Source organism: Mauremys mutica, chromosome 10, assembly GCF_020497125.1.
Source record: "Mauremys mutica isolate MM-2020 ecotype Southern chromosome 10, ASM2049712v1, whole genome shotgun sequence".
Lineage (NCBI taxonomy): Eukaryota > Metazoa > Chordata > Testudines > Geoemydidae > Mauremys > Mauremys mutica.
The window spans coordinates 83,290,403-83,311,090 of record NC_059081.1 but is presented as its reverse complement, the minus strand read 5'-3'; the positions used below and the strand labels follow the sequence as shown (position 1 = coordinate 83,311,090).

The window sequence follows — 20,688 nt, the reverse complement described above, 5'->3', positions numbered from 1 at the left end:
ATGCACTATCAAGCTTTTGATTAATATACTCACAGTCTTGCATTATAACCAGAATTGCCCGGCCCCTCGGCAAACAGGGGGGGGGGGGGAGGGATGGCTTTTGACCCGCAGAAGGGGCGGGACCTCAGGTAGAAGGGGCGGGGCTGCAGGGACTAGCCTGTAGCCTCCCTTTTGCTCCCCTCCCCCTATCAGCAGTGCTGGGTGCCCCATACAGCTGCTGGCCTGGCCAGTGATTTAAAAGCATCCAGGAGCCCCGGGCTGCCAGGGGCACCACTATTGTTCTTTAAAAGCAGCAGGGAGCCCCCAGCTGCTGCTACCCTGGCAGACCTGGGCTCTTCTAAGTCACCCAGGCCCCTGGGCAGTTGCCCCCCTTTGCCCCACCCCCAGCAGCCCTGGTTATAACCTGGAGGTCAGAGACCAAGGACCAGCCTCGCCTCTGGCATGCCAAGGGAGTCCAGGTCCCTCAGCTCTCGAGTGGGAAGGACAGAGCTTAGGTGACGCGAGAGCTGGAGAAGACTGACCAAGATAACTTCAGAATTTTACTGAACTGACTGACTTAAAACTTACAATTCATAACTAACGGACTAATGAACCAAAGGGCAATAAACAAAAAACTAAGAAGCCTCTTAGGCATGGTGGGTCCCCCTTGCCACAGAGCATGAACACCTGAGCCCTCCTTCTATGTCCAAACTTCGTTTCCTCTCCCACAGAAATGCTGGGGTGCCCTCACTCCATAGGCTGGTGTGTCTGATAACATAAACCCACATATTAATGGCATTAGCTCATTCTCTGATTTCTGCCCTACCTGGTTGTGGGGTTGTTTTGGTGAGAGTGTGGGAAGCTAGATATGCAGACTCAAGGACGGGCTAGTTCTCATCTGCTAGCAGGCAGTAAACAGGATAATAAATTAGAAGGTTGTATAGAATGGCAATTATCCAATGAAGTTACAGCTGTGCTTGTGTGTACCTTATTAACCAATTAGCAATTGCTTGATTGCCTGGCCTTAATTGTATATAAGAGCATGCTGGAGAGAAATAAATAACTTTGCTGCCAATCACACTGATTGCTGAGCTTTGTTCATGTACGCCTGCGATGCAACACCTGGTCATTTCGGTTCCTCTCCAAGTTGAGGCGAACCTGGTCAGTTGAAAGAGGGTGAGCCCCGCAGACCACTCTGCTTCGACACATCCTTTATCTAGCTCTGTTAAAGGTTGCAACCATATATGGACCTTATGCTTTTACTCATCACCACCTCTCGAGGTGAAAGGCCCTCAACACATGTACACTAACTTTGCCTTAGAACAACATACAGGATGTGGCCTGTAGGTCCCTTTTGTTGCGGCCAAAAACACTCTAATATAAATCTCTAAACATATTATAACCTGTTATAATAAAACAAATAGTCAAACCCATGAGAAAAGCTATATAGGCAAGTAAGCAGGCTAGCCCTATAGGCTTCAATATCCCCAATCAATCACAACTCTCTACCCCGGTCTAGGAGATAGGGGAAGGTAGAGAACGGGGAAAGGTCATTGTGTTGGGAATGTCCAAAGGATGGCGAGAGGCCGAGGTGGGAAAACGATGCTAGACGAACCCCACCCATCCCAGTCTGTAACCCCGCCGGGAGCAGAAAGCAGGGAAAGGTGAGCGGTACCAAACGGTGGCGGGAATCTCTCCATCCATCACAACTTACTGCCCTGGGGCTGTAGGGTGGGAAAAGGCAGATGCAGCGAATTGTGACAGGGCTGCAAAGGAGGGACACACAGCCGGTAATAACAGCTTCCAGAGCAAACTGCGCAGGCAAAGTGACACTGGCAGGGGGAGCAGCAGGGAGCCCTGGGGAGGCAGAACTGGAGGGTTTTTCCTACAGCTAACACCAGAGGAAGCTGGAGGCAGAGCACTGGCCGCTCCATGGCCTGAACTAGGGGAGCGACCCTGCAGCTCAGCCCAGGGCTCAGACAGTGACGTGCTGTGGGGAAAAGAGACCCAGGGACTCCAGCTGGCCAGGGCCCAGGAGGTGCCGGGCAGAGCGAGCCTGGGCCCAGCCCAGCCGGAGGACTGAATGAGGGTGCTGCCTCGCCAGCCCCCTGGGGTCTCGGCTGCTGCCACTGGGGCCCCCCGAGCCCTGGCTACGGCCAGGGAGGCACATTCCCTCTGCCCCCACCCGAGAGATTCTCCCTGGGCAGAGACCCCAGCCCCCCAGCAGTGCCCCACTTGGGGAGAAGGGGAGACCTGCCCCCGCCCCCCGGAGCTGTTCCCGGTGCAGCCTGTGAGGGGGCCCCACGCTGCTCCCAGCGGGGCGGGCTGCGAGTCCCGGCCTCGGGCAGAGGGAAGCTGCTACAGCTCCCAGGGTTTGCAGGGGGTGGGGCAGCGAAGTGTGGAGAGCGGGGGCGGGGGGCAGAAGAGGGGCTGAGCAGGGGGCTCTGAAGCAGTGGGCATTGGGGGGTGACCAGGGATGTGGGAGGGGGCCGGAGGTGGAACAGGGATGTGGGAGGAGGAGAGTGAATGGGATGTGGAAGGGGGCAGGAATTGGGAACAGGGATGTGGGAGGAGGGTGGTGAATGGGATGTGGAAGGGGGCAGGAATTGGGAACAGGGATGTGGGAGGGCGCAGGAGGGGGCCAGGGGGATGTGGGGCGCTGGAGGGAGGCTGGGGGAACACACAGGTATCGGGGGCAGGGGGAGAATTCTGGGGCTCAGGGGAGCAGAGCTGGACTCGAGGGAAGCTCTGAGTGTCGGATAAAGGGAAGAAAAGGGGGGATCTGGGGAGGGGCGGGGGGAGACTATGGAGCAAGCAGAGACTGGCTGGGGAGGGCAGAGCCAGGGGGATGGGGAGAGGTACAATGGCAGCTAACTGCTCTCACCAAGGGGATTTAGGCCCAGGTCCTCAAAGGTATTTAGGGATCTAACTTCTGCTGAAATCAGTGGGAGTTAGGAGCCGAGATAGATTTCAGTTGAGGATCTGGGCCTTAGTCCTTTAGCTCGCGTTGCAGGGGGAGGGGGCTCCCAATGCAATATTACTGTCTTCCTTTTAAACAAACTAACAAGACTGGTAGTGGCTGTTGAAAATAGCAATTCCCAGGCCTAGTTCGCACTGGGGAGCTGCCAGCATTTGTTGCTCACTTTTATCCTGCTTTTCCTACAGCAAGTTACAGAGCATCAGCACATTTGATTTGGGAGAAATGAAGTAACAGTGGCCTAAACGGAGCTTGAGCACAGCTGAATTTTGTGTGAGTTCAAATCTGGAAGGCAGGTGCTAGATTCCTGAATATTGGCTAAATCTGGACAGGACAAGCCCATGTCTGCTGCCAGGGCTCGGCCCCGGAAACTCCCCCCCGCGTGCCTGGCACTGCCCCTAAAGCCCCCCAGGCCCAGGAGAGCCTCCCCTCCCTGGCTTCTAGCGGGAGCCAGTTACCTCCCTTGCCAGGCTTCCGCTAGAGGAGCGTATTTGGGGGCTGCCAGGCGCGGTGCCAGCCCAGGCAGAGCTCTGCTGGCGCCAGCGGGGCCGAAGCCGCCCGCTCGTGGGGCTCCCGCTGCCACCCCCGTCAGCAGCCGGCTCCCCACCCTCGCTCAGCCAGCTGGGCGCACGGGGGCTCCCCTCCCCCCGCCCCGCGCCCAGGGGCATGCTGGGAAATGTAGTTCCTGCCCTGCGCCAGGGCCGGCCGGCCCCGTAGGCAGGGAGCGGCCGAGGAACTACAGCTCCCAGGGCCCCGTGGGGTCTCCGCTCCCAGGGGGATCCCTGCTCCCAGCGAGAGGGGCGGGATCCCGGGGAACCCGGGCCTGGCACGGACCAGACGCTGCCGCCGCTGCGAGCCGGGATCCGGCCGGGAAGCTGCTGCGGCTCCCGGGTGTGTGCGGGGGGAGCCCGGCGGGGCGGGGGGGGAGGCTCCAGCCGGGCCCCGCCCGAGGGAGCGAGAGACCCGGGAGCGGGACTCTGCAAAGCGCGCCTGGGAGCGGCCCCGGCACAGCGGGGAGCCGGGGGGTGGGAATGGGGCGGGGGGGGGCCGGAGATCTGGGCCCTGCCCCCCTGCCCGGGACGCTCCGTCTCCCCCCCCCCCCCACCCGGCGATCCCGGGGCAGGCGCTGGCTGCAGCCCGGCCGGTGTCTGCAGCACACACAGGAAGGGGCCGGCCTGGCTCGGGAGCGGTGGGGCGGGAACTGGGGCGAACGGACCCAGAGGTCGGACACGGGGTGACCCCGGGGAAAGTGACTCTGCAAAGGGCGCCTGGGAGCGGCCCCGGCGGAGCCGGGAGCCGGGGGGGGGCAGAGACCGGGGCCCGGGGGGGGGCGTCCCCTGTGGGGCGGGGGGAGCCGGAGTTGCGGGGGGGGGAGGAGGTCAGTGGGGCAGGTGGGGGTTGAACTGCCCGCGCAGTCGAGGGGGGAAGCGTCTGTGGGGGGAGTTAATTTCATCCTTCCCCTGTCTGTGCCCCTTCCTCCGCACACCCTGGTACGCCCCCTCTTCTCGCTCGCTGTCACGGCTGGATATAAAGTCCAGGCAGAGTCCCCTGCTTTTCCTAAAATTAACTCTCTGGTCTCTGATTTTCACCCTATTTTTTCCAAAGGTCTCAAATGGCCATTTAAAGTCTCTGATTTGGGGGGGGGGGGGGTTCCCACCATATTATCAGCAGCGATTTGTCCTCGTTTGGGTGGGAAATTCTTGCCCCGAGTCATTCCCCAAAAGGGATCAGGGGTCACTGGGGGCTGTTGGAGGAGCCCTGAGACGCGGCTGCCTCGGGGATGGGGTGGCCGTTCCCTGCTAGCAACAGGGCACAGGAGGGGAAGGTCCCCCATGGAGTCTGCCCAGCCCCATGGTTCTGCTGTCCCCTAGCATGTTGTTCAGAGACTTTGTTACTGGGAGACTTTAGAATGTCTCTGTGGGCTCAGCCTGGCAGGTGGGGCCAGGTCTACACTGGAATAAAGAGATCAAACGTTTTCCCAGCATGGCAGAATCTAGGGTGTCTGTCTGCTGGGAAAGAATCGGGGGAATTGTGGTGTGAAATTAACTGAAGCCTGTTCTGAGACCTCCCCCATTTCCCTTCTTGCCCTGCCAGGCTGCAGAACAACTCCACATTTCACTCCAGCTCCTCCCGTCCTCCCATGGCACAGGGCAGAGAAATGGCTGCAGCGGAGCCAGTTCAGGTAGGGATTCGGAGCCAGTTCAGGTAGGGATTATTTGGGGGTGGCTGGTGGGTTCCTGCAGGCGGGAGGAGGCAGCAATACACAGGTGGTGGGAAGGTTTGGGTCTGGTTTGGAGGTTCGAACAGGCAGGAAATTCACAGGGTGGAGAAAGGGAGGAGGCCAGGGGGTAGCAAACCTGCTGGGACTTGTTTGGTATGTGGCTTAAAGTCTAGGATCAGAGCCGTGAAGTCTGGAGGTGAAATGCCCTAATTTATAGAAGAGGACACGACCCACCAAGGTGGGGCTAGGAAAACGGGCCAGACTCCCAGTGCTGGAGCCTGACCCGATTAACCAGCGGCTGCTGTGAGATACGAAGGTGACACTCAGCAGTGAGGCTTAGGGGAGATGACTCTTCCCCTCGTATCCAGCTCCTCACAATGAGGAGAGTGTTGGGCTCCCTACCAGGGAGCTCTCCCTGGTCCTAGCTAGGGCTCCACTTCCTGTATCAGCCCTGGCTAGTAGGTGTGTGATGGATCTGCTGGGATAGACAAGGGGCTCTCGCTTCGTCCCCTCCCCCTGGTGTCTCCTGGATGCTCTGAGTGGGGTGGGGGGTGGACCGTAGTGACTGTGAGCTACTCAGAGCTTCCATTTGATTGGCTCCTCTCCCCCATGAATGGTGGGGCTGTGGCAGGGGCAGCAGGCACTGAGTGGGGGGCTCTTGCTCTTTCAGGGGCCAGTGACCTTCGAGGAGGTGGCTGTGTATTTCACCGCGGGGCAGGGGGCTCTGCTAGATCCTGCTCAGAGGGCCCTCTACAGAGACGTCATGCAGGAGAACTATGAAAACGTGACCTCGCTGGGTAAGGGTTCCTGTCCCCTCGGTTCTTAGAAGGGGAGATATGCAGAGTTTAGATTCACATCATCCCCAGAATGCAATCTCTGCTCTGCCCTCTTTCAGCATTGCATGCCTTGGTTTGCCAGCTGGTGCCCCAAGCTGGTCCCATCCCCTCCCCATAGGCCCCGACACTGAGCCCCCACCCCAACTCCATTTCTCTCTGCTCCCCCCTCCTGGTGGCTCTGTCTAGCACCCACCCACACCCACGCACTCAAAGCGGCCCAGGAGGTTTTCCCGCCTCAGGGTAGGAAGGGAGGCCTAGTGGTTAAGGCACAGACATCGGGCTCAGATGTTCTGGGTCTGATTCTCTGCTTTGCCACAGATTCCCTGCTTAGCCTTGAGAAAGTCACGTCACCTCTGGGTGCCCTACATCCCACCTGCCCAATGGGGCTCTTTCTGACCCTGCCTCCTAGGCTAAATCCATTCATGCCTGTGTGGTGATGCAGACAATGGAGGTATCCAGGTTTTGGCATTCACAGCACCCCCTGGCAAGGAGTTCCACAGGCTGACTGTGCGCTGTGTATAGAAATACTTCCTTTTGTTTGTTTCCCATCTGCTCTAAGACACCTGAAGGTGTATTTCCAGAATATACAAATGTTATCACCTTTCTCCAATGGCAGTGCTGCCTTTTCCTATTAGTTACTCAGGAAGTAGAAATCAACTCTTAAACACTGCAATCTGTTTATACACTGCATTTGATATTTCGCCAGCACAAATGAAAACACACTTCAGTTCAAGGTATAGTAAAGATTCAAAACATAAAACAAATTTAAAAAATTGAACTTTTATTTACAAATGACTGATCTAAAAGCCTGTTTTAGCCTCTGGAAACTGTTCAGTTTGTAATGTGATATAGAAATCCTGAGTATGTATCTCCAGTGACCCAACTGGATGAGTCTTAACCGTGCCTCAATGAAACTACAATATGACACGGTACATCTTAAATATTAAGAAGATTTGTCCTCTGAACAATGTCATTTCAAGGGCACACTCAAATATTATGGAAGCTAGTAAAGCGATCTGTTCTAAGGCTGTAAAAACAGATAGAACTAAGAGCACTCCAGGAATTGTTTAAAAAGTATCCCCAGAATCCAGAGACCAATTGAAGAAAGCAAACATTGTTATTTGGGGATTGCGAAGCAGAGCTCTGTACAATAACTTCCTCTGATTTCCACTGGGAACAACTGAAATAACTATTTCACCAAAATACGACTGAATTAGACTATTATAGACTAAATAGAACTGAAATAAACTCTTACACTGAAAATAAAACTGACCAGTGTTATGGGAGAGACTTTAGGAGATCAGCATCATCAGGTCCCTTCTCTTGGCCAAGGCTTGCCAGAACCTGCTCCCCCTGACTCATCCTATCAGCTGGGTGACAAGGAGCTATTTCCCACAGACGGTGCTTTGAGTGCCCCTCTGGTCCCCAGGCTGCTAGCGCGGCTGCTGGCTGCGGGGGCTGGCAGGGGGATTTGGAAGTGGCTCAGGCTCTCAGCCGGAGGGGGCATTTGAGAACCTCATTAAAGACCCTCTGTGTGCAAAGGGGTGGGAGTGGAGAGAACGATACAGCTCTCCCCTCCGGCTCCCAGCCACGGAGCAGCAGCAGCCGGCACAAGGGGGAATTTACATTTCCCAGCTGCTGATCTCTGCAACAGCCCTATCAGCCAAAGCAACTTCTAGCTCCGCTCGTAGCTAAGGGCTTCTGGATCCTCCAGTGACGGAGGGGATGGGGAGCAGCAGTTCGTTTTCTGGCTGTGCTAGGAAACTCAGGGAGGAGCAGAAGCCCCTCTGCCCTTCCCAAATGACGCCCTGGAAAGGGACCACCTTTACCTGCAGTAGGAGCCGGGCTAGGAATTACAGCCACACACTGCTGGCTCCATGGGCAGTGGGTGAACAGCTGGCGTGGGCAGGCTCGCTCCCCCGCCCACCAAACGGATTGGTTGGAAACAGTTAATGCTGGGACAGGCTGAGGGGGCCCCGCATTCGCAAGGGCTGATTTGTGGCTGCCACAGCTGATTATCCTGGTGGATGCTGAGCACCCACTCGTTTTCCCACGGATGCTCCAGCTCTGGCACGCCCACGGAGTCGGCACCTATGAGCAACACCTCAACGCGCCCGTGACACACGCTGGCGCTCTGCCATCCCCTGCCACCACTCTGGGAACAGCGCACAGGGGCAGCACAGCGCGACGTCTGACATCTTCTCTTTGCCAAGGGAAAGTCTGGATTTGGGTTCAGTGTGACGACCCCTGGCTGTCACTCAAACACTGAGCCTGCTCCATACAAACCAGCTCGGACGTGCGAGATAATCCCGCTCTGTCATCCTGCGGGGCCGTCCCTCTGGGTCCAGCCCTCAGGGAGGCCACGCAGAGCCCTTAGCCCTGCATTCAGTTAGCGGGGAAATGAGCTGTCTTTAGAGCTCAGTCTGCTGGCTCTGGCTGGGCAAGAGTGAGTCTGTGAACCCAGCCTGCAGGCAGGGCAGGGCACCAGCGGTTAGGGGCTGACTCTGCACACACTGCAACCCCTGTGGGTCAGCACCTCCCTCCCACCCGCCAGCGATCAGCTGTCCTGCGGCGGGCAGGAGGGCGGGACAGTGGTGCGAAGAGGCAGGGCAGGTGGGGGCTTGGAGGAAGGGGTGGAGTAGGGGCAGAGCCTGAGGCGGAGTGGGGGTCAAGCACCCCCTGACAACTTGGTCAATGGGCGCCTATGGTCAGGGCAGAGTAACATAGTCTGGAAGCCCAGGCCCTTCGTCAGGGCAGGGCATCAGGCAGTTAGGGGCTCTGGCAGGGGTTAGGCCTGGCCTAATGCAGGGAGGCTGGCACCCCAGGGGTGGGCTGGCAGGAGGTAGGGGGACCCGAGCTCACCCTACTCCACCAGGTCCCAGCCCAGGGCCATGACAGTGGCGGAGTGGTCCACCACAGGATCAGCAGGGATCTGCCTGTCACACACCAGCCTAGTATCCGGCCAAGGCCCAACCAGACTCATCTGGTTTCCATGGGCTACTTGCTACCTTCTCTGGATTTGGGACCTCTGTGCTGTACGTGTCCTTGTCCCCCTGGGATGGGTGGTGAGCCGTAGCCCCAGCCGCTCCTGAGCCCCTTGGCCAGCCGGTGGCTCTGGGAGCTCAGGCCAGTCCTCAGGCAGCAGAGCGGGGAGTTCCTCCATGGTCTCGTGCTCCGGCAGCGGCAGGGGAAGCATCCATCTCCCTCGGCAGCTCCAGCGCATGTAAGCCGCAGGGTGCGCTTCTGGCAGGGGGTGGGGGGTGGCTTTCCTGTTCTGCAGCCCAAGGGGTGGGCTGTGGTCCTCCCAGGTCTAGGGCTGAGGCAGGCCACGCCTCCATGCTACACACTCCCTTCCCCTTCCCCTGAGTGTTCCTTCTGCGTCGTGGCCTTCACTTTGTCTTTGGTCAACCCTGGAGTCTACTAGCATGTGCGCCACCAGGCTGTTGACAGTCTCCGTGACAACAACACACCCTTGTGCACCTTCAGTGACACAACCGACAACACCCGGCGCTGAGATGAGGCAGACTAGGTGTTGATAGGCACTTCTCTTCCTACCATAGTCACAGCTCTACCGAGCTGCTCCAATTGATCCTCGCGCCGTTCGGACACAGCTGGGGGGCATGCAGATAAATGCTGGTTTTCCCATCGGTGGAACACAACAGAAACAGTGACATGTTCTCTCAGTCCTTCCTCGTGTCTATTGTAGAGTCATAGATTTTGTGGCCAGAAAGGACTATTCATCCATCCTGTATAAAACAGGTTATAGAATTTCATCCAGCTACTGCTGCATTGAGCTGAACACCTTGTGTTTGAACAAACCATCTTCCAGAAAGGCAGCCAGTCTTGACCTGGAGACTTCCTGAGATGGAGAAGATGCCTCTTACGTTCATAGTTTGTAAACCTTTACACCAGCCTTACTGCACTATTTCCTATGCTTAGTGCCAACTCAAGGGTTAAGGAAGGGCAGAGTTAAGGCTGTGTTGCAGGTGTGGCATGTATTTAAACTTATAATTTCCTAGTTTTCAAAGGTTTAAGTTTAGCTCCCATCCACATGCTGGGAGACATGAGGCAGCACTGGGCAGTATTAACGGCATGAATGTAGTTCATGGGTATTTATTTACCTTGATTTTTAGTGGATTTTTTGCCAGTATAACTGTATCTACCTTAGAGCTTTTCCTGACCTAGCTACGATAGTTAGCGGTGTGATTTTTCACACCCCCATCTGACAGAGCTATGCTAGCAAAACTTTAAAGTGTAGACCGGGAAGACTGTGTGGATTTTAGATCACTTTAAAATGTGACTCTGAACCCAAATATTTTGTAATCAGAGGGCAAAACTTCCAAGGTGAACGTCTGCTGAATGCAAGAAAAAAGGACAACATGCGTTATCTGAAAGGTAGCAGATGTGGGGCTCAATCTCACATTCATGGGCGTAGCTCAGGTTCAATGACCACAGCCAACCCAAAGCAACAGCCAACCCTTGAGCCAAACCAAAGAAATGGGGGAGGGCACCTACTAACTGAGATGAATGCCAAGTGACTGAGCTCCGTCGGGGGGAAATCAGAGCCATAGTTTCAGCCCCAGCTGTGTGCAAGCAAATGTTACAAGAGCAAGGTGATTGTGTAAAAAGCTACCTTATGTGTGGGGGCTCTATCTTAGGATCCTCTTTAACAAATCACCCCATATTTGGACCACAAACTCTTCCCTGAATGCCCATGAAAAATTTGCCCAGCAAATTTCAAGACATTCCGAAAAAACCTGTGGAATTTAGGGTGGTTAGAATAGTTGGTCTTTAACCAAAAAATATTCCTGTTGACCTAGCCATTGCCTCTGGGGGAGGTGGATGACCTACACTGACAGGAAAGCCCAGTGTCTACACCAGCTCCCTACAGCAGTAGAGTTGTAGTGTCTCAAGCGTAGACAAGCCCTGAGATACGACATTCAATGACACCCCCCGTCCCGCCTATTCCTCACTGCGCTGAATCCCACCAGCCCATGCTCACTGGTCCCGGCTCTCCTACAACTCTCCCGTTCTCTCTGGGTTTCTCTCTGGGGTGAAGAAGCAGGTCCAGTGTAACTTCCCCTCTGGCTGGAGCCTTAACTTCCTGGAACACGGAGTTCCTGTCTCTGTGTTTGAGGAGCCCCTTTGCTGAGCCGTGTCTGGCTGGGTGTGTTCCCAGCAGAGATGGGGATAGTTAAATCCCTCATACGCAGAGTCTCCTGCATCTGGGGAGTTGCCCCCAGGATTTCACTGCTGTAAAATGGGCTGGGCTTAAAGTAATAGAAATGTCCCATGAATTCCCCTGATCTCCCTTGTTTTCTTTCCCCTGAGCAGGGTGTCCAGTTTCCAAACCTGATGTGATCTCCCAGCTGGAACGAGGGGAGGAGCCGTGGGTCCCGGATCTCCAGGGCTGTGAGGAAGGAGAGATCCCGAGAGGTGCCTGTGCAGGTGAGGGATCATTAAACCAACTCAAAGCTCTCAGTGCCTGAAGGAAACAGCTGGGAGTCCCTAAAAGCCTTGTGAGCTCTCGGGTTTCAGGAGTGTCCCCAGGAGGCCTTGTATCCTCAGGGCAGCTGTCGCTCATGGCTTCCTGCGCATCCTGACTGACACCTGGCGGAGCTCCCTCCCTGAGGGGATGTGGAGGCAGAATTGTTCCCCTCCTCATAGGGAAGAGTTTTGGAGAATTCAGCTACTAGGTTTCTTTTCTGTCTCTCCAGCTGTAATTTTGGTTTGTTTCCCCCTTTTACATCCCTGTGTCTGAGGTTTCTCTCTCTGTCCCAGCAGGTGCTGGGATGGTGAGTGAGGAGAAGAAGCAGAATCCTCAGCAGGAAGATTCTGAGCAAGTGGCACCACATGGGGGATTATCGCACGGCTCCAGAGGGAATGTGTCCAGGCGTCGTGTGCAGGGGAAAGCCTGTGAGAGTCAGCACAGACTAGAGAGGGAGCAGAGAAACCAGCCAGCAGAAAAAGTGGGTAACTCCATTAATTGTCAGGGAACTCACCAGGACCTCCTGGAAACCACAGCCCAGCCAAGAATACCTACAGGAGAGAGAAAAAACACATGCGCTGAGTGTGGAAAGCATTTCAGTAGCCACTCAGGCCTTTTAAAACATAAGAGAATCCACACTGGAGAGAGGCCCTATGGATGCAATGTGTGTGGGAAAACCTTCAGTCAGAGCATTCACCTTATTCGACATCACAGGATCCACACAGGAGAGAAACCCCATGAATGCAGTGAGTGCGGGAAAACCTTCACTCTGAGCTCCACCCTTATTAACCATCAGAGGATCCACACAGGAGAACGACCGTATACATGTAGTGAGTGTGGGAAAAAGTTCACTCAGAGCTCAGGTCTTGTTAAACATCAGAGGATCCACACAGGAGAGAAACCTTATGAATGCTGTGAGTGTGGGAAAAGCTTTACCGACAGGTCAGACCTTATTAATCATCAGAGGATCCACACAGGAGAGCGACCCTATAAATGTAGTGAGTGTGGGAAAAAGTTCACTCGGAGCTCAGGTCTTCTTATACATCAGAAGATCCACACAGGAGAGAAACCCTACAAATGCTGTGAGTGCGGGAAAAGCTTCATTCAGAGCTCAGCCCTTAATAAACATCAGAGGATCCACACAGGGGAGAGAACCTACGAGTGCTGTGAGTGTGGGAAAAGCTTCAGTCAGAGCTTTCACCTTATTCGACATCACAGATTGCACACAGGAGAGAAACCCTACAAATGCAGTGAGTGCGGGAAAAGCTTCACTCAGAGTTCAGCCCTTAATAAACATCAGAGGATCCACACAGGGGAGAGACCCTACGAATGTTGTGAGTGTGGGGAAAGCTTCTCTGTAAAGTCAGACCTTATTGAACATCAGAATATCCACGTGGGAAAGATACCTCATCAGTGCTCTGAGTGTGGAAAAACTTTCACACAGAGTTCATCCCTTAATGCACATCAGAGGATCCACACGGGAGAGCGCCCCTATGAGTGCTGTGAGTGTGGGAAACTGTTCAGACAGAAATCAACCCTAATTACGCATCAGGCAAGGCATACAGGAGAGAGACCCTATCAGTGCTGTGATTGCGGGAAAGCCTTCAGTGTGAGCTCAGACCTCATTGTACATCAGAGAATTCACACGGGAGAGAGACCTTATAGATGCTCTGAGTGCGGGAAAAGTTTCACCCGGAGCTCACCCCTTAAAAGACATCAGAGTGTTCACAGGAGAGAGAGACAGCATAGAAACTCTGTGTAGGGCGGAGAAAAAAAATTAAAAAAACAAAATACATTTGCTAATTCCCACATAGTGACCTTTTGGTTTGTTTGCACCATTTGTGTCACTCTGTTCTCTCAGCTGCCTCGTGTGTCGCACACTCGTGCCTTTTACAGGTCGCCCTTCTCTAGGTGGATCCCGTGGTCCTTTCTCCCAACTCCTTTCTCCTGTGAGTCATTGGAGTGTGTGTCCTTCCAGCAAGGAGTTTCCATCAGCCCCAGGTGGGGGAAATTGGAGTGACCACAAGTAGCCTCACTGAGTGAAAATTGACTAGGTTTTTGTCTTCTACTCTAGGATTTCCCTTGGAGTCGGCGTGCTCGAGGAAGCTATCCTGCTGTAAACACACCGCTCTGTTTGCAGTGCTGACATCGCCCAGGCACAGGGGTTGGGGTTAGCTGGCATCTTCCCCTTTGGCCTGTCCTAATGGACACCCATTTTCCTGGTCTGGACAATCCCTGAGCATCACATTTATACTGTCACCCCAGTAGCAGAGCGATTGTTAGTCACCAAGTTCCCTCTTTGCTGACAAAATGTCTCCTTCCCAGTTGTGCTCACGCTGGTACAGGTTGTGCTGGGCAGCAGATATTTTTACTTTTATCAGTTTCCTTATTGACAATACATTTCAATATAGCAAAGAGGAGAAGCGGGAGTAGGACAAATGTTTCATTTCAGCCTCTGCGATGGCGGAAGGAAATGGGGTGAGTCGGAGGGATTCCCTCCTTCCCCATCACCATCAGTATGCCCTCTCACTCCAGCAGTGCTGGCGTCTGTGTGAGGCACAGTGGAGTTTCTCCACCTCTATTCTACCCCCTCAGCTCCCAGAAAGTCTCTGCAATTAGTATCAATTTGATCCTAAATCTGACTCATTAGAGCTGGCAATGGAAGTGTCCCAGACCTGGTGGGGAATTCCAGTGGATCCCAAACACTGTGACATCATTCTGAGTTTCAATCCCAGTTGCTATCTATTGATGAAGCCACTTCTGGACTTTTTCCTGCTGATTTGGGATTCTTTGCAGATGAGAAGGTTGGAATTTTTCCCTATTACAATGATGCTTCCCCCCGCCCTTCCCAATAACAACTCCATGATAACAAAGTGCTGTTGCTGAAGCAGGTTTGAATGGATCAGAGGAGAAAGCAATGGGGGAATCTGCTTTCCTGATTTCTGAGTCATCAGATGTAACCTGATCTGGAATTTCATTTTTCATGAAAGAGAAAGTGACTTACACCGCTCTGTGTTTCTCTCTGTCTCCTGAAGACCATTTGGTCACATAATCAAATATCAGTTGTGTTCTCCGGGATGTAGCTCGGATTTATCAAGGACTTTGGGAGAAATGACTGCTGGCTAAAAGAGTCCTTCCTTAATTTATTGTTGTCTTTCCCCCCACCGCTGCATGATGACATTGCAGAAGATCTAGTGCAGTTCACGCACCAGGAGAGGCTGCTCCAAGCTATTGGGTCTGCTGCAAGGAAACAGGAGCGCGCTTAGGCCTCCATCCACTCTGAAATGGTGGTAACAGCAAACCCCCGATTGCAACTAACTGAAGTAACTGGGTGCATGTGGGCCATTTGGGAAACACTTTCCCTGTCTGAGTTGATGTGGAGAAAACAAGTACATTTGTGAACTTGCCCGTGATAGATGCTCAAATGTGGACTGAAATGAACTCCGTGTTGAAAGTGAGATAACTGCAGAATATCTATTTTTAATAAGTTTCCCCTCCTTTGGTGCTTACAGGGATTCTGAGGCAGAAGTGTTTCTAGTCCCTAACTTACACCCTGTGCCACCAGATTAAAGAAACAAATTGGGCATGTTTGGAGCAGCCATTCCTCACTAACTCAGCTCAGATGTTGGGTGGTTTGGTAAAGGACTGTCTTCTGGAGGAATGGAAACATACTGTGACCAAGGCCAAGGATTTGGAAGAACTCAGGCTGATATAGCAGACACCCACTAGTTGATTGTTGCCCCAGAGAAGGAAGCTGTGGTGAACTACGGTCCAGGTAAAATTGTTTGTTTCTAACACCACTCCCTAGTTCAGTGTCACTGATTACAGTCCCAGGGCTTGGCTACACTGGAGAGTTGCAGCGTTGGTGGTGGCTTTACAGCGCTGCAACTCACTCACCGTCCACACTTGCAAGGCACATACAGCGCTGTATCTCCCTGGCTACAGCGCTGCATGTACTCCACCCCAGTGGATGCCAGGGCTACACTGGAAGGTCCTTCACTATTTGGATCCAGAGTTCCATGATGCAAAGTGAAAAATAGTTGATGCCTTTAGAAGGGACTTTCCTTCCCCAGCCTGATTGAGCACCAAGGACTTCCATTCTGTTAGAATGACAGTAACGGAGAAGGGAATCAATGTGTCAGGCTCCAGTTTCAGAAAGCTGGAAGTACAAATGTTGAGTCCTGATTCTGTGCTTGCTCTTGTCACTTCGTTTTGCTCTTGTGTCTGGTGTAGTTGTATCACTCCGCCTCCACTTCCTGCTACTATGAACGATTGGCAGGAGTGAATATAGAGCCAAGGTCCTTTTTCTTATGATGCAAAGCGTGAGCCCCCTTCCATCAACACTTCTTTCAGAAGAACCAGAGATCAATGAACTCACAGATGTGGAAAGCTCCTAGGCTGGTGTAGCCAACAGTTACGCAGTACTCTCTTGCTGGAAATGGGGCTTAAAATGAAACAAACAGGTATGATAAGATTTTATAATCTTTGACAATGTTCTCGTTCCCAGCGAAAATGAAGTTAAACATGAAGTTCATTATTGCTTAAAGCCTAGCTTAGTGATTTCCTGAATTATATTGGAAGCCCGCGACTTCCATTGGTTCACCTTTTTTTGTTAGTACTATACGAACTGATGGCCATTCCTGTCAAGTTTATTTGATGTCACATATCCCCTTTGGACTGGGGAGTTCTGACATAAAACATCACTCCAAGGCTGAGGTGGCGGAATGTCTAGGAGAAATAGCGTATAGGAGAATACGGACCCAGTCTAGAAGACAGTTATTTCTATTTCAAATGGATTTTTTTCTGACAAGCTCTAAAGTAAAATTAATAAGGCGACAAGTTGTGTAACCTTTTACCCAGTTAGACAGCATGGGTCACTGAGTTCCTCTCGTCTCTGCAAAGTGAAGATGTATGATGTCTGTCAGGAGATGTCCGCGATTCCTTTTATGAATGGCAATGAATGCATGAGGCAATAGATAGTTTGTTCGGGTTTTTTGTTTATTTTGGCTACCCATTATATTTATGACAGCTGAGACCCCTTTTCCTTTTTTAAGGAAGCCCACTGTCACAGTGCAGCCTTTTAACCCCCAGGCAAGGCTAATGTAACTTCTTAACAGTCCTTGGATTTCGTTCATTTTGGAGATCTTTGGGGTTCAAACCTCCACAATGCTTGTGGTTCTCGACAGCCGATATTTTAAGAATACTGGTGGCTTTAATGGGACTTTTCCAAACTGCTGATAACCCAAAGTTTGCCTCGCTTGAAATGGATCGGGCAACAGTGTCTGTAAACAAAACGTCCTTCGCTCCTTATATGCCCGGAGACTTCAGGGGAATGACTGTAATGTGGGGTGAGCTGGAATCCTCAACCATAAAGACCAAGGTAAAGGCCAGAAGCCCTTTTGCACCAGCAACCTGTCAAATAAAGATGGACATTCCAGGACACTGACTGATCCCCTCTAGGGAAGGAAGACATAATATCAGCAACAGGCTGTGCCAGCCTTGACCTCTCTCCCCGTACCTGAGAAAGCTTATGAATGTGGAGTACTGAGCCTGTGACCCCGTCACCTAGACTGCAGCTTTAGCTCCTACTCCATGGGAGTCCAAAAAGCTGCAGAGTTTCCATCACATGTCAATTTCAATGTCTTATTGTTTGATTTTTACAAACTGGGTGTCATCCCAGTCTTTCTATTGTACTGCAGTGGGGCTCTGCACGTACCTGTGTGTATGAAACCTGTCACATCCATGCAGGGAAGGAGATAGAAAAAAATTCCCAAATCTAAATAACTCTAAAATATTGCCCATCAAAACAATTGAATATGTGCTCCTCATTTTGTGAAAGTGTTCAAACAACCTCAGCTGTCAGGTATCAAAATTCTGTGTAGTAAGGTCTGTCTCTATTAATTCTGTGTAGTAAGGTCTGTCTCTATTAAGTTTTTTGTCTTTGGAAGCCACCAGGAGAAGGTTAGCCACATACTGATGAAATCGAAGAGGGAAGCTCTGAGGTTGTGGCTTAAATGTGAACAATCAATTGGTGTTAGTATTGAAATATTCGAGCGGCTCAGTGCAGATCACACTGCCTGAGTGAAATTCAGTAGCTGAGATGAATAACTAAATGCACAGCTGCCTCCTTGGTTCCTGTTTCAGGATTTCGAAGGGCTGATTTTCTGCTGTATTATTCTAATGATTTGGTTGAATGGATGACTTGGTTCCAAAGCAGGATCCTTGTTGACTGACTCATTTCCTGATCTGACCTGTACTGTGTACCTGAGCGCGAGCTGATGGTGCTGGTAGTAGTTTAGGTTCTTCATTTTGTGTGTTTTATATAGTTCATTAAAATGAACAAAGATGGTGAGTTGTTTTCCAGTAAGCTCTCTTGGTCAGAACCGTTGAGAATCGGGGTGGAGATCAGCCGGTCCAACTTGGAGCCTCATTAGCTTCCTCTCTATTAACCCTTAGGTTCTCATATGGGAGAAGCTGGGCAAGGGGTACCCATCTATGGTCTGGCTGCGTCCTGGGGGACTCGGAGCATTGCAAGGGGAAATGAGCTCCCCTACACAGGCTTTCAGGAGTGGGGAATGGGTGGAAAGAAGGTGGGCCAGGGGCAGTTTGTCTACCTGATGAGGGGATGGTTGAAGGGGGGTATCTCTCAGTAGGATTGGGGGTGATGGTGGAGTTCTCTGCTATCACTGTCAGGGCTGGGTCCTGCTGGCACCCCCATCCGACTTGCCCTGGGGTTGTGTCTGGTCAGGCCCAGCTGAGTTTGGGGGTCTGGTTTGAAAGGTTATAAACAAAGGTGAAAGGGACCAAACAATCCAGAAATGTGCTGGAGGGGGGCGGTTCTGGTTTGCTTGGCCCTATCCTCAGCATCTGGGCCTGGGCGGGGAGCGGAGGGGGCGGGCTGCAACTGCCCCCTCCCCAGACAGGTTCTCTCAGGCAGCTGCTGCATGACTCCGAATGGCCACCCTCAACCAGCGTGAGAACCGGAAGCAGGGTCCCTCTGCTCAGCCCATGGTAGGAGCACTGCCCACGCCCCTCCCCCCGCTGAGGTGCCTGTGAGGGGCCGGAGCTCCAAGCAGACACTGCGGTGCTCGGAGTCTCCCTGGGCTGAGCCCGGCCCAGAGGCATGTGATCCCCGCTCCTGTGGCCTCAGCCCCCCAGGAACCAGCAGTGATGGTCCCTCTAACTTTTCCCATCCATGTGCGGAATGTATTTTATTATGTGCACCAATATGATGTGTGGCGGGGCTGGGGCTGAGCGATTTGGAGTGTGGGAAGGGGCTCAGGGCTGGGGCAGCGCGTCGGAGTGCAGGGATGAGGGTCTCAGCTATGGGGGTGGGGTGGGGCTGGGGATGAGAGATTTGGGGTGCAGGTTTCCTTTGGGCTGCAGCAGGGAGAGGACTTCCCCCAGCCCTCACCCCCCCACACACCCACCCTCGCAGCAGCACCTGGGATGGGGGAGAGGTGCCTCTTCCTGCCACAGCAGCTCTGGGACTGGGGAGAGAGGCATGTCTCCTCACCGCACCGCTGTGCCGGGGGTGGGAGATTCGCCGCAGCCCTGCATGCCCAAGCTCCCCCATCACCACTCCCCACCTCACCCATCCCCCTATTCCCCACCTCACCCCACTGCCATCTTCCAGGCCCTCCTGTGGCCACACCCCTGAGTGCAGGGTGCACGCCAGCACAGCTCTCCCAATTAAGTGCGTGGCCCTTGATGGTCTCCTACATGGCCGTGGAGGTGCGCACCTTAGAGGGAACGTAGGCTCGTGCAATTGCCTCCTGGGGCTGGAAGTTTCCACCCGGAGGCGACACGGGGCGGTCACATCCCCACCCCCACATTGTACCCTCCTGTATCAGCAGGTATGACTCATATCTGCTGGGAGGGTTAGCTTGTCCCCTGCTGTAACCTTACCGGGGGGGGGGGGGGCTGACTCCATGGCAGATGACCCCTCTCCCTTCCCTACCCATGGAGGGAGGGAAAACCCTTTACCCCCTTCTCCAGCTTCCTTCCTTCTTCAGCTGCAAGAGGTTTCTAGGTTGTGTTAAATACACAGGGTGGCAGTTCCAGCCAGCTGGTGGTTGGAGCTGGCCGTGCTGAAGTGCTGGCTGCAGGGTCCTGCTGTAAGAATCTCACTGTCATCACTCACCTGGATTCCCCCTCTGTGGCCCACCAGCGACACCCACTCTTAGACTTCCAGCCTTCACCTGCCCTCCCTGTAATGGAGTGATTGAAGGCCAAGGAACTTCACTGAGAGATTGGTTATCTGGTCATAGGAAATCCCATAAGTGCACATGGGAAACACTTTTCCCAGTGAGCTCTTAAGGAATGAAGGCACATGACCACAAAGAATTTCAGTAGATGTTAGGAGCCTAAATGTTTGGTAGTTTAACACTAGCCATCACCTACAGCCCCCAACTAAAACCTCTCCAGCGCATCATCAAAGATTTACAACCTATCCTTAAAGATGATCCCTCACTCTCACAGATCTTGGGAGACAGGCCAGTCCTCGCTTATAGACAGCCTCCCAACCTGAAGCAAATACTCACCAGCAACCGCACACCATACAACATAAACACTAACCCAGGAACCTATCCTTGCAATAAAGCCCGATGCCAGCTCTGTCCACATATCCATTCAAGTGACACCATCATAGGACCTAATCACATCAGACACGCCATCAGGGGCTCGTACACCTGCACATCTACCAACGTGATATATGCCATCATGTGCCAGCAATGCCCCTCTGCCATGTACATTGGCCAAACCGGACAGTCTCTATGCAAAAGAATAAATGGACACAAATCTGACATCAGGAATCATAACATTCAAAAACCAGTGGGAGAACACTTCAACCTCTGTAACCACTCAGTGACAGACTTGAAGGTGGCAATTTTGCAACAAAAAAACTTCAAAAACAGACTCCAAAGAGAAACTGCTGAACTTGAATTAATATGCAAACTAGACACAATTAACTGTGGCCTGAACAGGGACTGGGAATGGTTGGGCCATTACACTAATTGAATCTATTTCCCTATGTTGAGTTCTCCTCACACCTTCTATGGGCCATCTTAATTATCACTTCAAAAAGTTTTTTTTCCTCCTGCTGACGATAGCTCATCTCAATTGATTAGACTCTTCCTGTTGGTATGCATACTTCCACCTTTTCATGTTCTCTGTATGTAAAAATATC

At 52.8% G+C, this 20,688-nt stretch overlaps 1 protein-coding gene and 1 long non-coding RNA gene across 3 annotated transcripts; both read left to right on the top strand.

Annotated features, from left to right (window-relative positions):
• The first annotated feature begins 3,767 nt into the window (after window positions 1-3,767).
• On the top strand, window positions 3,768-5,882 carry LOC123378603. Its single transcript, XR_006582669.1, has 3 exons — window positions 3,768-3,847; window positions 5,051-5,138; window positions 5,848-5,882. It is a non-coding gene; the product is annotated as an uncharacterized LOC123378603 (long non-coding RNA).
• A 40-nt stretch (window positions 5,883-5,922) lies between these two features.
• Window positions 5,923-19,974, top strand: LOC123378586 (zinc finger protein OZF-like). 2 transcript variants are annotated; one of them, XM_045032598.1, is made up of 3 exons: window positions 5,923-5,974; window positions 11,348-11,461; window positions 11,798-19,974. In XM_045032598.1, exons 1-3 carry the CDS (start codon window positions 5,941-5,943, stop codon window positions 13,261-13,263), a joined length of 1,614 nt encoding a protein of 537 aa, XP_044888533.1. In that variant the 5' UTR covers window positions 5,923-5,940; the 3' UTR covers window positions 13,264-19,974. The 2 variants fall into 2 exon arrangements, with proteins under 2 accessions (XP_044888533.1, XP_044888532.1); XM_045032597.1 differs by having other exon boundaries at window positions 11,795-19,974.
• The last annotated feature ends 714 nt before the right edge of the window (window positions 19,975-20,688 follow it).

What these genes read in the sequence shown, in the direction of transcription:
- LOC123378586 (XM_045032597.1), top strand. Translation starts at nt 5,941, where the DNA reads ATGCAGGAGAACTATGAAAACGTGACCTCGCTGG. An exon ending in TGAAAACGTGACCTCGCTGG is followed by an intron (nt 5,975 to 11,347) that starts GTAAGGGTTCCT and finishes TCCCCTGAGCAG; the next exon opens with GGTGTCCAGTTTCCAAACCT. An exon ending in CCCGAGAGGTGCCTGTGCAG is followed by an intron (nt 11,462 to 11,794) that starts GTGAGGGATCAT and finishes TCTCTGTCCCAG; the next exon opens with CAGGTGCTGGGATGGTGAGT.